This window comes from Balaenoptera acutorostrata, chromosome 7 (assembly GCF_949987535.1).
Source record: "Balaenoptera acutorostrata chromosome 7, mBalAcu1.1, whole genome shotgun sequence".
Classification (NCBI taxonomy): domain Eukaryota; kingdom Metazoa; phylum Chordata; class Mammalia; order Artiodactyla; family Balaenopteridae; genus Balaenoptera; species Balaenoptera acutorostrata.
In genome coordinates, this window is record NC_080070.1 from 43,654,675 (window position 1) to 43,671,053 (window position 16,379).

The 16,379-nt window shown below is 35.9% G+C and overlaps 1 protein-coding gene across 1 annotated transcript in view; it reads left to right on the forward strand.

Annotated features, from left to right (window-relative positions):
* TBX20 (T-box transcription factor 20) overlaps positions 1–16,379 on the forward strand; it is a 51,193-nt gene that overhangs the window by 33,014 nt on the left and 1,800 nt on the right. The window contains exon 7 of the mRNA XM_007182328.2: positions 15,328–15,440. Coding sequence (XP_007182390.1) covers positions 15,328–15,440 — 113 coding nt within the window. The remainder of the gene's footprint in view (positions 1–15,327; positions 15,441–16,379) is intronic.

Sequence of the window (16,379 nt, forward strand, 5' to 3'; positions counted from 1 at the left end):
TTCAGGAAACAAAGTTGCAAATCTGCTATTCTGGAAATTTATAGTTTTATCTGCATCAAGCCATGGAGCAGCAAGCATTTTGGCAGGTTTGCTAAAGAGGTTCACAGTTTATGGATAATTCCTAGGTCTTAAATAATGACTTCTGGTGCTAGAAAGAAAGCAGTGTTGGTTCTAACATAGCTCCTAAGCTGGCTTGTGGAGTTTCTGAGGCAGTAAGGTTTTCATGAAGAGCAGTGTGGGGTGAGTGGGGCCCACCTCTAATCAGGTAAATAGCTTGGAGCAGGGGTTGGCAAACCCTGCTGTCTGCCACCTGTTTGGTATAGCCCACAAGCGAAGAATGGTCTTCACATTTTAAATGGTTGAAAAAATTATAAAAAATAACATTTTGTGACATGCAAAAATAATATAAAATTAAAATTTATTGTCTATAAAGTTTTATTGCAGGACAGTCACATTTTTCAATTTATGTATTGTATGTGGCTGCTTTCATGCTACAGTGACAAAAGAGCTGAGTATATCTGACAGAGATCCTAAGGCCTGCAAAGCTTAAGCTATTTTCTACCAGGCCTTTACAGAGTAAGTTTGCTGATCACAGGCTTAGAGCTTTAAGGGGCTGTGGAAATGTTGGCAGCAAGGAAAACTCCTACCCAGAAATTTTACCTCCTTAGGATGGTATTTAAAATGAAGAAACTCAGAATTTCATTTTGAGGCCCATATGGTGATGCTAATTGACAAAGCTGGCGAGATCTGACCTCTGCCAACACCTTATCCTTCCTCTCTTTACAATGGTAGTTTTTGAGACATGCCTTAGGGTCATTTTAGCACCTGTAGTTCAAGCCAGAAGAAAGATGACAGAGTAGGATGACAGAGTAATAACTTCAGAGATGCATACTTTTTAAGATTCTCTGTAAATTTCAATTATCTATCTTATTTTTATCCATCGTCTAATCTTGTGCCTCAACTATAATGAATAACTGAAAAATAGGTTGTAATTTTTTTTCCTCTTTCAGAGAAAACTTGCAGGGCCTTTAGAGAACAGTATAAAAGGCATTTGGGAAAGCTGGTGTTAGAGAGACTCCTAAAACATCATCCAGTTTATTGTTAAGGAATTAGAAAATACTTTTACTAATATTTCCCAAATTTGCATTTTAAAATGGAAAAATGTGATATTTAAAATGTGTAAGAATCCAGTACTCAAACTTTAAATAAGTCAAATGTGAGCCTCCACTTCTCAGAATCCCCCTCCCCAGAGATAGTCTCTGTCCTCAGTTTGAAGGATATGTGTGTGCACACTCACATGTACTTTAAAGGTAAAATCCTACTTGAGTTCATACTAATACTTTCTATCTCAATTCAGGATGATAAAGTTTTTACTTAACCTCTCTGACCTTTTCTCTGTACTTCTTTTCTCTCATGCTGAGCCTCTAGTTCTCAGTAACACCAGGAATGACAATATTCTGTCATTGCTCCTTTGCTTTATCTCACAGCATAGAGAAAGAAGCATAGCAATCTCAGAATATGTATGTTAGCATATCTCCAACAATGTGCCAACTAAAAATAGTTAAAAATCTTTTTGTGGTTCTTTTTGTCCTTAGTGTAGATACTGTTGATACTAGAGTGTTGTGTTTTTTTTAAGTTTTGTTTTGTTTTGTTTTTTGGTCATACCACCAACCTAATGATACACATTTAGGTTCATTTGTTTTATTGTATTTTTTATTTTTTGGAATTTAAAAAAGTATAATTTTCTTATATGGTTATTTAATACATGATTTACATGGTTTCAAGATAAATCTACAGAACATGGCTTATTCAAAGGCGGTCAAAATTCTATATCTCCTCCATCCTATTTCTTCCCTCTCCTATCGGTAACTATTAAAAAGAAAAAGCATTGTTTATCCTTCCATTATGTTTTTTAATATAAGCAGATACATGTTTATATATGCTTCTTTTTCTTAAATTTTAACTCTATACATTTTCACCTTGTTTTTTATGTAACAATGTACATTAGTATTATATTACATATATGTATATCTGTAAGTATATAATATACATGTAATGTATATAGTAATATGTTTGGGCTCAGTTGTGTCATATTGTTTTGTTATATTTAAATAGATATACAAGTATTTTATATAAATCTTTTACTATGTGGTCTATTTTATTAGCAACCTTTTTTTTTATACTTTTTTTTGTTAACTAGCAAGATTCATACTCTTGTTCTGTTTTCCTTTACACTAATATCTGTTAAGAACTCCTACTCTCCCTCTTTCTAATTTTCTTTAAGTCCCCTCCTAGAAGCAATATTGAAATTAACTAGTAACTTTTTTCTTCCCCTCTACTTTCCCTCTTTTTCAGCATCTGATTTGAAGTAACATCCTTTTAATCCCAGTTAATAAACATATATAATCAACAACTTTATTCTACTTATCATGTTCTTTCCCCATTCTCCCCCCCATTTTTGAGAACTGTTTCTCATCTACCTTGTCAGAGAACAGTCATTACATACTATATCCTTTCTTATAACCATAGTTTAGTCTTAGTTCTATAAGTAAATATATATTTAATGCCCCTGATGCATCTTATGTCAGTGTCTCTCCAGTGTTTTGGTTGTCTGAAGTTCATTTTCTACTTGGTTCCTCAAGAAAGGCTATAGTGGGACCAAAATTCCTTGTCTTTTGCATGAACATAACAGTCTGTGGCCTTCATTTGTGAAAGTCAGTTTGACTTGGTATACACAATCCTTGCATCACATTTTCTTTCCTGCCATATTTTAGATATGTTGTTACTTCACTGTCTCCTGGAATAAACTATGGCTGTCAAACTCTGATGACAATCTGATATTCTTTCCCATATAAGTGACAGCCTGTTTTCTGGAATGATCAAAAGATTTCGTTCTTTTTCTTTTGTTCTTATTGTCCTTGATCAAAGGGCAGAAGGGGATGCCCAGTTCCCAGAGGATTATCTGGACATGTTGCCTTATTTCTTTCACTCACAGATGATGTGAAGGGACAGAAAGAAGGTGGCATCAGTCTTCTGAAACATTATTCATTTGTTCCTCTTGTACCTCATGCTTCCTTAGAATGAGGAGTCCTTGGAGTACAATCCAAGACCCTCCCTATACTAACTTCTAGTGAGCTTGCCAATGGAATAAATTTTAAATTGTCAGAAGCTCTGCTGATGACCTTAGAGGCAGAGAAGAGGAAATTCATGGTGAAATGAAATGTAAGGATTATATGGATTTTCCTTCTCTACATCATGGGTCCCATCCAGACAGCTGGCACTTGCATCATTTTGGTGGGCTCAATGGGAAGCTGAATGGATGTCCTGCTCAGTGCTCTCTCCAGATGTCCTATAGTAGAGACATTTCTTTAAAAACTTCTCCTCTACCTTTGAATTTTGGACATATTAGTCACTTTTTTTCTTAAAGTGTGGTCCAGAATAAGACTTTCTGCAGTATACTTTTGTGTACTTAGTTCATCTCTCCTCCTCATCTTCACCTTCCCCTGTTTAGGATACCTGCTGGTATCTGGGCTTTCTTCTAAGCATTCTGGCTAGCTTTGGAAAAAAGAAAATTCTGACAATCAGGGCTCCTGAAGAAGTCATGCATGTCATGAACTGATTAGTCCAACCTAATAGTTGTTACCCAAATAGCTGACAACATAAGTTCACATATCACTCTTATATTCTATCTTTAGAAGAAAACCAGTATAACTGATTTATGCAAAGCAGAGGAATATATATATGGGGGGGGGGAGCATTGTATTGCCTGAGAAAATAAATGGATTAAACTTCAGCCTAGTGAATAGTGAAATGGTTATGGCTCATAACTTAGTTTGCTAATTCCCTTAATCTTTCATAAATACAACTATACTTGAGTATTATGGAGACTCTTACAAAGTAGATTATGCAGTGTCTGTAATAAAGTAAAAGTGAAACATAATTTCAGTGAAGTCAGCTAAAAAAAACAAACAAACAAAAAACCCTGGATGTTAAAGGCAGCCACCATGTGAGAGGCAGGCTATTCGAAAGTAAAAATACTAAAGAAAGCAAATGGCAAAAGGTAGTAACAATGGTCTCTGCTTTATTTATTTTAAGGCTGGAGTGATTTGGGGAGCCAACCAGTTTCTCTGTCATTATACCAATGAGGCAAGTAGGGCCCAGAGAGTGATCTGCCAGATCACACAATTAGTAGAAGATTTGGGGTTAGAACTCAGGGTTCTTTGCAACTAGCACTGGACTTTTTCAAAATGGCTCTTTTTAATTTTTACTTCTGTTTATATATTTATAGACTCATAAATTGTTAGAGCCATAATGGATCTTAGAGATCATCTAATCCAGCCCACCATTTCCCTACCACACCCTCATTTTATAGGAGAAAGCAAAGCCCAGACACAGATAAGGAATCTGATCGCACAGCTTCTTAGTAAAGAAACATCTTTTTATCATCTCCAATGAAGACAGAGTTAGTATAAAAGACTGTATGCATAAAATGAAAGTTATTTTGTTTGGCAACCAGATTAAAGCCTGCTTTTAAATACAATCTATTAATTTAATAAATTAAAATAGTCTGGTGACAACAACCACAGAAAGGAAGGGATGACTTTCAACAGAACTAAATTTTTTTTTCAAATTATATAAGTAGTTACCACAAAATTCTTTTAACTAGCAAGCTATGTTCCTGCATTTAAAACGTTACTCATTTATTCACAGCTTCTAAGAGGAAACATTTATATTACAAAACAGTGTCAAACAAATCAGCAGGTTTGATAGAGTAGCAGAGTTATTCACAATTGACTTACGGTCATAATTTGTCCTCCGTTTTTTCTTGCTTGTTTCTTTCTTTCTATCTGTGTCTAAAGGATATTTGTTCCCTGCCTCACAATTTACTAAAGTTTATTTTTAGAGGCTGAATAATCTGTACTTTGCATGAGACCTTTGTTCTAGTCACAACAGTTAGACTTAAGAAACTAGTTTTTTTTTTTCCACAGTGGTACAGTTTACTTATTTAAGTTGCTAATAATGATATAAAACCAGAAATGTGTATTACTATTGAAAAGAAAAATTAGTAGGATTAAGTCACATAAATAAAAATAAGCTAAAATCTAAAAGCTTTTAAAAAGATTATTTTGTTTTTCCAAAATGTATTGCATAATATATTTCTGTTCTCAAATTAAAATTAATGATTTATAATACATCTCCAATTGTATTATCTAAAGTTTTCATTTATTAAGTACTTTGTGGAAGCAACAAATATTGATATATTGTCTTCCAGTAATTTATAACATTATCTGCATAAATCTTTAGAAAAATTTTGTGACAAGGAGTTGTTTACAAAGGTCTAGTAAGATATGATGTAAACATGAGCAAACTGATGAGCAAGGACAACTTTAAATATTTTGTTTCCTGTAAATTAGATTTGATTTTAATGGATCTGACATTTTCTCCCTGAATGCAGCTTTTTACCAGCTCTGTATAGAAAGAGAGAAAGTTAGAATGTAAATCGAAATAATATTTACTTTTTATTTAATTTTCTCTCTGACATGTATATTGTAGGATGGTTTAAATGAAGCATAGCAAGTTATAGCAACTGGAAGTCTCAATTTCATCTAAAATGATTATGATTATGTAACCAGCTTTAGGAACACATGATTTTGATACTCAATAACAGTGATTTAATTTTGTTACCTATAAACATTTATTGAGCACTTATTATATGCCAAGTACAAATATAAGCTCTCTGTGTATTTAACTCATTAAATCTTAATAATAACCCTAAGAGCGATGTCATATTAATATCCCTCATTTTGCAGATGAGAAAACTGAGGCAAAGAGTAGTGAAGTAATTTGACCAAAGGCACACAACTGGCAAGTGGCAGGACTAGGATTCGAGCTAAGCAGGTTCCAGTAACCACTACACTAGGGCAGTGGTTCTCCGAGTGTGGCCTCCATGTCAGTAGCATCAGCGTTACCTGGAAACACACTGGAAATAATATTCTCGAGCCATACTTCAGACTTACTAAATTAGAAACTCTAGGGTGGGGTCCAAAAATCTGTGTTTTGACCAGCCCTCCAGGTAATTCTGATGAACACTTAGTCTGTTGGGCTGCTATAACAAAAATGCCATAGACTGTGAGTAGCTTAAACAACAGACATTTATTTCTCACAGTTTTGGAAGCTGGCGAGTCTAAGATCAAGGTGCTGGCAGATTCAGTTTTTGGTGAGGACCTGCTTGTGGTTCATAGACAGCTATCTTCTCACTGTGTCCTCACATGGCTGAAGAACAGAAAGCTACAGCAAGCTCTCCTTTCTCTTCTTATAAGGGTACTAATCCCATTTATGAGGGCTCCACACTTAAGACCTAACGGTCTACCAAAGGCCCCACATCCTAAAATCATCACATTGGGGATTAAGATTTCAACATGGGTTTGGGGGACACAAACACTCAGTCTATATAATACACTAAAGTTTGAGAACCACTGCCTAGATAAAGTAAGCATTGTTCTCTCCCTTGTTCAAAGGCCAACAGTGTAGTGGTAACAGTGGTCATGCAAACACATGATTGCCATCCATCTAGTAAGTGCATTTAAAGAGGAATATATTGGGTAAAGCGATGGTGCAAAGGAGAATGTGAAGGAAAAGCGTTTTGCTTTTTTGAGCATTAAGAAATTTGTACTCTAGTTTCAGAGATAGAGGAAGGGTAATCAGTTCAATACTGATAGAGTATGTTGGTTTTGCTTATCTAGAGTTTGAACAAATAGTTCAGATGACTTCCAATAGTTCTGAACATTTTTGCAGAATCAACATAATCATTGCAGCTACCCTGTATCTTGCCCACCTTCTGGCTATGATTGTGTCTCTCACATGTATATTAGTCTTGGAATTGATGGTTACACATTAGTCAGAAGAGATCTCTTAAAGATACCTAATGATGTATGCTTTTTGCCTAGAAAAATAATTTAGTGTTAGATATTAGAAAGGACAACCTTCAATAATGGTACCCATTTTACTTATCTATTAAAATCCAAAGTAACTATTGTCTCTTGCTTTGGGATATAACAGAACTGAGCATTACAAGGTACTGCCCTAGCTTGTAATACCTAAGTCACTTAACCCATTAGGTGAGTCATCCCTTATTTTTCAGAGCACAGTATTCCAGAAATCCTCACAGTAGTCTTCCAGGCTAAATAAATTCTTTGCACTTTTCATTCTGCTGGAAACAGGGATTAGACATAAAGTAAACAACATGAGCTGTCTATTCTTCGTAACATCTTCGAAGAGACGGCCCTGATTTGCACCACTGTTTTCAATCACTTAAAAGGCAATAATTTAATTATGCCATCCTTTATATAAGAACTGCCATTGCTTTCAGTTCCCTTCCAGGCCTGACAAAAATAAATCACTTCAATAAATCCCTTTTTTCTCCCTCTTAGAGACAAGAATAAGTAATGATACCAGTGATCTTCCAAGGACAAAATAAATATAATGTACTTCGTATAGAAAAGCAAAATATTTCACAAGGCAGTGATTCATTGTGTTATTTAAATAATTTTTCTTGTGTATATGTGAAAAATGTTTAAATGATTTTATATAAGGGCATTTTTAGAGAGGCAGATACTATACTCTGCTTTTGAACTTAAATGCTTGGATAGAGCAGTCTACGTGCCTAGGATGGGCAACAGAATACACCTTAGAAATACACCATCCATAATTTCAGCCCATTGATGGTCACTCCTTTATGACTTTACAAAGAGAAAATATTTTCTAGGGTATCTGAAACAAGTTCTTTCCTCATGTGAAAATGACCACCTAATTCTTTTCTAAGTTCATTTTAAATATTAACAGTATGACACATGGCTTAGACTGAAAGGACATCAGCTTGAATGTATGCTATAGTTGTCATTTTATTATGGGTTACTCATCTCAATTGACGCTCTTCTTAATGACCCAAGTTACCCAAAAAGACAGTCATGCTCTAATATTACAGTGAATTAAGTCCTTGAGTAAGTGACTCAGCTGTTAAGGCTACAGGGGTCCAACATTACCAGAGTGTGGGCATATAAAGCTTAAAATATATGGCAGTTGGCAAATTGATTAGTTAGGGTCCATGTCATGCCAAGTTACCCTTTCTGTTAATTTCTGCATTTACTGGTGCCTCTTAGTAAATGATAAAATATTTTCATGTCAACAAGTCCAACTCAAGGGATTCAACAAGTTCATGGGATCTTTAAAAACAGGTTACACTTTTAAACAGGTGATATGGACTCATTAAAGCTTAATGTTATATTTTATGATAGGTATAATTTTATAATAGAACTGCAAATAACGTACTTTTCAAGTTTTCTGCTGACTTTTACATTCAATCACTGAGAAAAATCCTCCTGTTTGGATCACGTTATTCTGAATTAGGATTATTCATATGGGTGAAATAAATTGGAAAAAAATATAATCTAAAAGAATAGAATTTTTACCTGCTTTAGATATACTTTTATAGGGCACTAATATTTACTGAGTACCTCCTATGTGCCAGACACTTTGAGCAATTCCAATGCCTTATCTCATTTAATTCTCATAGTTATAGTTCTTATCACTATTATTTGCTTTACTTTTATTTTTCCATAGCACTATCATCATCATCTAATATGCTACACATTTTTCTACATATTTTTCTTATCATCTTTCTCCCTCCCCCCCAGCCCTCTCCCCCATTAGGCAGGGATTTTTACGTTTTGCTTACTGCTGTCTCCATAATTCCTAGAATAGTGCCTTGTTCATAAAAGGTGCTAAATAATTTTGGGGGGGATGAATGAATGACTTCCCAATTTATAGATGAAGAGAGATTAACGAAGTAACAAAACTAGAATGTGAAAATGGTTTTAGGTGGTCCATAAACTCATCTATCCATTCATCCATTTGATGAGTGACTTTAAAGCCCATGAAATTTCCCATATACCACATTGCCTCCAATGCAGTTACTATATTGATATAAAAATCAGCATGATAATGAGTTTTATCAATTCATTATAAGTTCCCCAAGTATCAGCGTTAGACCAGCAGTTCTTCTCTTTTTGTCCATTGGTACGTTACCATTTTTTTTTTTAATTTTATTTATTTATTTATTTATTTATTTATTTATTTATTTATTTATGGCTGTGTTGGGTCTTCGTTTCTGTGCGAGGGCTTTCTCTAGTTGCGGCAAGTGGGGGCCACTCTTCATCGCGGTGCGCGGGCCTCTCAGTATCACGGCCTCTCTTGTTGTGGAGCACAGGCTCCAGACGCGCAGGCTCAGTAATTGTGGCTCACGGGCCTAGTTGCTCCGCGGCATGTGGGATCTTCCCAGACCAGGGCTCGAACCCGTGTCCCCTGCATTGGCAGGCAGATTCTCAACCACTGCGCCACCAGGGAAGCCCTACCATTTCTTATGATAGTTTATGATTTGTAATTAATTTTGAATAAACATGTCCACAGTTCAAATGGTACAGAGGCATATATGGAGAAAAGTATCCATCATACACCTTCTCCTCCACTAGAACCACCTGGGGAGATTTAACAATTACTGAAGCCTGTGTCCCACCCCATAGATTGCGATTTACTTGATCTGTGGGTATGACCTGGTTTTGGAATTTTTAGAAGAGCCTCAGGACAGACTTTGCTTCAGGTAAAGGTAAAGCAACAAGGACCAAATATAACCTCTTGCCTTAAATAACTAAGAAACACACAAAACATATGAAACAATGCTTTTTTAAATGATACTGGACACAAGGCAACAAAAGACAGTAATCCCTGAAATATGGGAAACAAATGAGGTGAGCCCTATGATGGACCCAGCTTAGAGTCTGAGAGAGTATCTAGGCCATGGCACAGGGAGGGAGAATACAGGCTGAGCCTGGCAGACTCCCTGAGTTGAGCAGTCAGACCTGAGAGTTCAATGAGAGCAAACAGTGAGAATCCACAGGACAGACCACAGGAGAAGAGAATACCAAAGTCCTACAGGGGGTCCCTCTTGAGTGTTCAGCTGGGAGCTGAATAGCACATGTGTGAGGAAACTACCAGAGGTTGGGGGGAGGGGAGCACCTGAAAAGATTGGCGGAAACAGTACCTAGTGTCCATACAGGGATAAAAATAATGCCTGTTCTAACTAGATGGACTGGAAAATCTTGCAATTTGCAGGGCATTTGATAGAATACTCAGAAGGGTTTTGCTTTAATAGTGAGAAAAAAATTAGTCCTAGACTAAACAGTATTCCAGTTCTACCTAACATATCTTGAAAGCAAGACCCCAAACGATCACTTATTTCCAAATAACTTAACTATATCCTAGAACAAAGCTCAAGAATATTTATAAGAATACAGAAATATCCAGCAACCACCAAGATAAAATTCACGTCTGACATCCAATTAAAAATTACCAGAAATGCAAAGAAGTAGAAAAATATAACCCATAAATTAACCAATTGAAAATAACCCAGAACTAACACAAATATTACAATTAGCAGACAAGGACATTGAAACAGTTATTATAACTGTATTCCAAATAACCAAAAATTAAGTTGAGACATGGAAGAGACCCAAGTGATCCAAATCAAAATTCTATTATGGTTTAATCACAGGATATTGAATCTAGTTCCCTGTTGCTATACATTAGGACCTTGTTGTCAGAATTCTAAAGATGAAAACTATAATGTATAAAATGAAAGATACACTGGATGGGACTAATGGCAGATTAGATGTTGCAGATGAAATATTAGAGAACTTTAAGACACAGCAATAGAAACTATCCAAAATAAAACAGAGCAAAGAGAAATTTTAAAAAATGAAGAGTATCAGTGAGTTGTGGGGAAACTTTAAACAGTCTAATATATGTGTAACTGGAGAATTGGAGCCCCTAAAAGGTGGATGGGGAGATGAACGAAGAATTATATTTGAAGAAATAATGTTCAAAAATTTTCCAAATTTAATGACAACTAAAAACACACAATCCATAGAGGGCCAACAAACCCAAGCTCAAGAAGCATTAAGAAATAACACCAAGGCACTTCATAATCAAATTGCTCAAAACCAGTGTAGAAAATATTGAAAACAACCAGGGAATTAAAGACATAGTACATAAGATAAGGATGACAGCAGGTTTCTAGTCAGAAACAAAGTAAATGAGGAGACAGTGGAGCAACATTTCTAAAAGTACAGAAAGAAAAAAGTCTGCTCACCTAGAAATTTATACCCAGCAAAAATGTTAAAAAAAAAAAAAAAAAGCAAAATGAAGACTTTCAGACACACAAAATTGCACTACAGATATGTTAAAGGAAGTCCTTCAGGTAGAAGGAGAATTATATCAGATGTCAACCTAGATCTACTCAAAGGAATGAAGGAGAGTGGGAATGGTAACTACAAGAATAAGTAGATCAATCTTTTTCATATTATTCAAATCTTTTAAAATATAATTAACTGTTTAGACAAAAAGATAACAGTGTAGTGTGGGGTTTCTGTAAAAGTAAATGTTTGACAAGAATGGTACAAAGGTTAGAAGAGAGAAATAAAAGTAATATTATTGTGAGTCTTATACTTAAAGTGGTAACTATCACTTGCCAAGCAGATTGTGATGTGTTAAAGATATTTACTGTGAACACTAAATCAACCACTAAAAAACCAAAAGTTATAAATAATAAACCCAACAAAGGAGATGAAATGGAATTATAAAATATAACCTAAAAGAAGGCAAAAAGAGGAAGAAGATTTTTTTTGACAAAGATGCAGTGGTAATTCAGTGGAGACGGGGTCATCTTTTCAACTAATAATGCTGGAATAGTTGGCTATCAATAAGCAAAAAATGAACATCCATCCATACCTCATGCTTATACAAAATCAACTCAAGGCAAATTATATATCATTATGTGAAACCTAAAACTATAAGAACTTCTAGAAAAGAAAATTAAGAGAAACTTTTATGGTCTTGGTTTAGGCAAAGATTCTGGGATAGTATAGCAAAAGCATCCATAAAATTGCAAACAATAAATTGGACTTCATAAAAATTAAAAACTTCTGCTGTTTAAAAGACACTGTTAAAGATGAAAAGACAAGCCACAGCCTGGGAGAAAATATTTGCAAGTCATACATCCTATAAGGACAAGCATCCCGAATATATAAAGAAATCTCAAAACTCAATAATAAGGAAACAACCTAATTTTTAAAATGAACAAAATATTTGAACAGTTTTACCAAAGTTGATATATAGAAGCAAATAAGCACATAAAAAGATGTGCAACATCTTAGTCATTACGGAAACGCAAATTAAAACTATGATGACATACTAGTACATGTGTATTAGAATAGCTAAAATTAAAAAGACTGATCACACCAAGTGTTGGTGAGAATGTGGAGGAATGGAACTCTCATACACTGCTGAGTGGGAATACTAAAATAAATGATACAACTGCTTTGGAAAATAGGTTGGCAGTTTCTTAAAAAATTACACATATACCGACCATACAATCCAGCCATTCCACTCCTAGGCATTTTCCCAAAAGAACGGAAATCATATGTATATTTAAAAATATTCATTAATATATGCAGCAGCGGCATGTGTAACAGTTAAAAACTAGAAACAATGCAAATGTCCATCAGCAGATAAACAGATAGACTATAGTACATCCATACAATAGAATGCTACTCAGAATAAGAAAGAATGAACTATTGATATGTGAATCTCAAAGTAATTTAGCCAGATAAAAAGATACACATAAGGCACGATTTCATTTTTAAAAAATTTTAGAAGACACAAACTAATGGGTAGGAACAGAAATCATACTAGTGTTTTCCTTGGAAAAGTATGTTGGAGTGGAGACCAGGGAGCATGATGGGCATGAGGAAACTTTTGGAGGTGTTACATACATTTATTATCTAACTTGTGGTGGTGGTGTCACTGGTCACATAAGCCCAAATCGATCAAATTGTACAATTTAAATATATGCCACTTACTGTACATTAATTTTACCTCAATATAGTTGTTGTTTTTTTAAGAGCTTTAGGTAACTCAAGTGTATTTGGGAATCATTGCTCCAGTAGGCCCCTAGTTCCACACTATAGAGAAAACCTATTCTAGGCCACTTCCTGTTCTGGGAACTGGAACATTCTGGAAATATTGTGCATATACAAACATACATATTTCTTGTTTTAAATTCACAAATGGTAGCAAACTTTATACACTGTTCTGTACTTAACTTTTTTCACTTAATATGTCTTGGTGATCATTCCATATCAATAAATATGGAATGGCCTCATTTTTTTAAACACCTACATGTTAATCCACTGGATCTGGATTTTGCCTGATCCCAGTGATTTTGGCTGCATGAGGTGGTACTGTATGCTTATTTTAAAACCTTTTGGGAGTAAAGATATAACTTGAGTAGTTGTTAGAATTAATTTTTCTTTTAGGCATACCTTTAAGTCTTCATTTGCATGCTATATAATATGACACAATGCTTTAATCTGTGTGAGTATACAAGCTTTCTAGAACACCAAATTCATTATTAGTATTTTTTCACAGGTAAAGTCTGTATATCTCTGTGAAATGTTGACAAGTATTACATTTTGAAAAGTTATTATGACATTTTATTTGCTTTCCTTATCCCCTCAAGATGAAATTTGGTGTTCGGTTTGTCCTTTATTCAACACACTTTTTAAAAATCCTTTTTTTGTCCTTTGGTGGTTAATTTGATGTTGGTCTTTAGGCCACAGCTATTCTTGGAGATGTATACTGTATAAGCTAACCTGTTACCAACTTTCATTTTTGGCAAAGAAATCATTTGGCTAAACTCTAGCTGGGGGCTTCCCAGGTGGCACAGTGGTTAAGAATCCACCTGCCAATGCAGGGGACACGGGTTCAAGCCCTGGTCTGGGAAGATCCCACATGCCGTGGAGCAACTAAGCCTGTGCGCCACAACTACTGAGCCTGCGCTCTACAGCCAGTGAGCCACAACTACTGAGCCCATGTACTGCAACTACTGAAGCCCGCATGCCACAACTACTGAAGCCTGCGTGCCTACAGCCCGTGCTCCACAACAAGAGAAGCCACCGCAATGAGAAGCCCATGTACCACAATGAAGAGTAGCCACTGTTCACCGCAACTAGAGAAAGCCTGTGCACAGCAACGAAGACCCAATGCAGCCAAAATAATTAATTAATTTTTTAAAAAACCTCTTATCTGGTGTTTTTCTCGCTTAATGGCAGCAGGTTGAACTGGCAAATACCAAAATAATTTTTGTTCTGAAAGTTAACAACACTCTTTAGTTTTTAGACTATATTGCAAGAGACAGACCATCTACAAAGACAATGCACCAATTTATTTGGGGGCTTAAATTCCCTAGTGGCCCTTTATGTGTCCTTCATAGGTTTTCCATAATTTTCAGTCTTAAAGCAACAAGAATCTCAAAGTGGCCACTATCCATACTACCCATATTGTCATATACTCTATGCACTTACTAGGTTTATTAGTGAACATTGAGTCTTTTTTATGACTAATGATATTCTGAACTTTGGGCCAGTATTTCATCAGATGAACTAAATCAGTGCAGTTCGTATCAGGTGAGTGTTTTGTGTTCATTAGCTGATGAAGTCACAGGATTACAGCTCCTTGTAGTAAATTCACCAGTCATTTTTTCACATCATTAAACTCCATATTCCTATGGTCAGGTTTTATAGCTCCTTGTTCACCTTTGACCCTAATTTTGTAGAATTTCAGGGAATTGTCTTTATCCTGTCCAGTTAGGTTTCTTGTATTTATATGCCTGAGGTCATGTTTCTGAGGCATCTACAATGAAATACACATGCATGTTTTGAATGTTATCTTTCCCTGAAGTGGTGGCATTTTTAAAATATATTTTATTTATTTATTTATTTATTTATTTATTGGGCTGCGGCGGGTCTTAGTTGCGATGTGCAGGCTCTTCGTTGTGGTGCTCGGGCTTCTCTCTAGTTTTCTAGAACACTAGAAATGTGTGGCCTGTGGGTTTTCTCTTCTCTGGTTGTGGCGCATGGGCTCCGGAGCGCATGGGCTCTGTAGTTTGTGGCACGCGGGCTCTCTAGTTGAGACGCGTGAGTGAGCTCAGTAGTTGTGGCATGTGGGCTTAGTTGCCCTGCGGAATGTGGGATCTTAGTTCCCCGACCAGGGATAGAAACTGCGTCCCCTGCATTGGAAGGCGGATTCCTTACTGAAGTCATGGTCTTTTGGCTGAGAAAATGGTTTTACTGACTGGTAAATCATCTTTAAGACTCCTCTCCTTCTCTGAGTACTTAACTTTTTAGTTTACTCAGGATGTGTCACTCTCTAATCTAGGGAAAGTGTGGAGAGCCTGATTCAGAAACACTCCTATGCCCGCTCACCCATCCGTACCTACGGAGGAGAAGAGGATGTGCTGGGGGATGAGGTTCAGACGACACAGAATCGAGGTAAGACCGCTTCTGGGCTATGCAACTGCCGGGCAGGGAGGTGATGGGACTTCTAGCCCTCAGGGGAGAGACTGCCCCAAAGTATTTCAGAAGCCTCTTCAGGAAGGGACAGCCTGAGGCTGATCATTATTTTGCCTTTGCATCTTAAGTGATGATGCTGCCTAAAGCTTTCCTGTAGTTTGTTTTCCAGTAAAAGGACATTGAGCCTCTGAGTCAGGGCCCAGGAGTTATTTGTCTGTGATCTACTACCAAAGAGCTATTGGACTTTGGGGGTGGCCCCTTAGTCTTTCTCAACCTCAGTTTTACAATCTGAAAATCAGGGAATATATCTATTTTACTTATATCAGGAATATCTTATTAGGATCAATGACTAGAATGGAAAATACTTTTAAAAAGAAGATTCTCCTAGTGAACACATTGTGTAGAGGTGGTGCCCCAGGTGGTGAGAATAGCGGAGTACTAAAAAGTTCCTCTGCTGCAGATGTTCAAAGAGGAGCCCTCTGCATCTGGGAGGCCAGAGAAAAGAAACCAGAGGGGGGTGCCCAGGCACAGGGATGTTCACATGGGGGGAGTCCTCTGTCATATTTTTATGTTCATGATATGGAATAGCATAAACAGTCAGAACATATGACATCTCTTATAGGTAAATCCAGATGAACTACTAGTAATTATACAACTGGAAAATTCAGTGTCAACTTTTGTTTCAACTTCTGGATACTGTGATATAAGAAAAACTTACTCTTGCAACTTGTCAAATATCTAATAAAAAATTATGGACACTAAGCTGTCATTCCTGATAGTTTGTAATGATGTATATTACCATTATTACTTAGTATATTATTATATACTAAATATATGATAAATACAATATACATATATATTTTATCTTGTATTGTGACAATTTGTTCTTTTCTATTGATGTGACTTCTCATCTTGCTC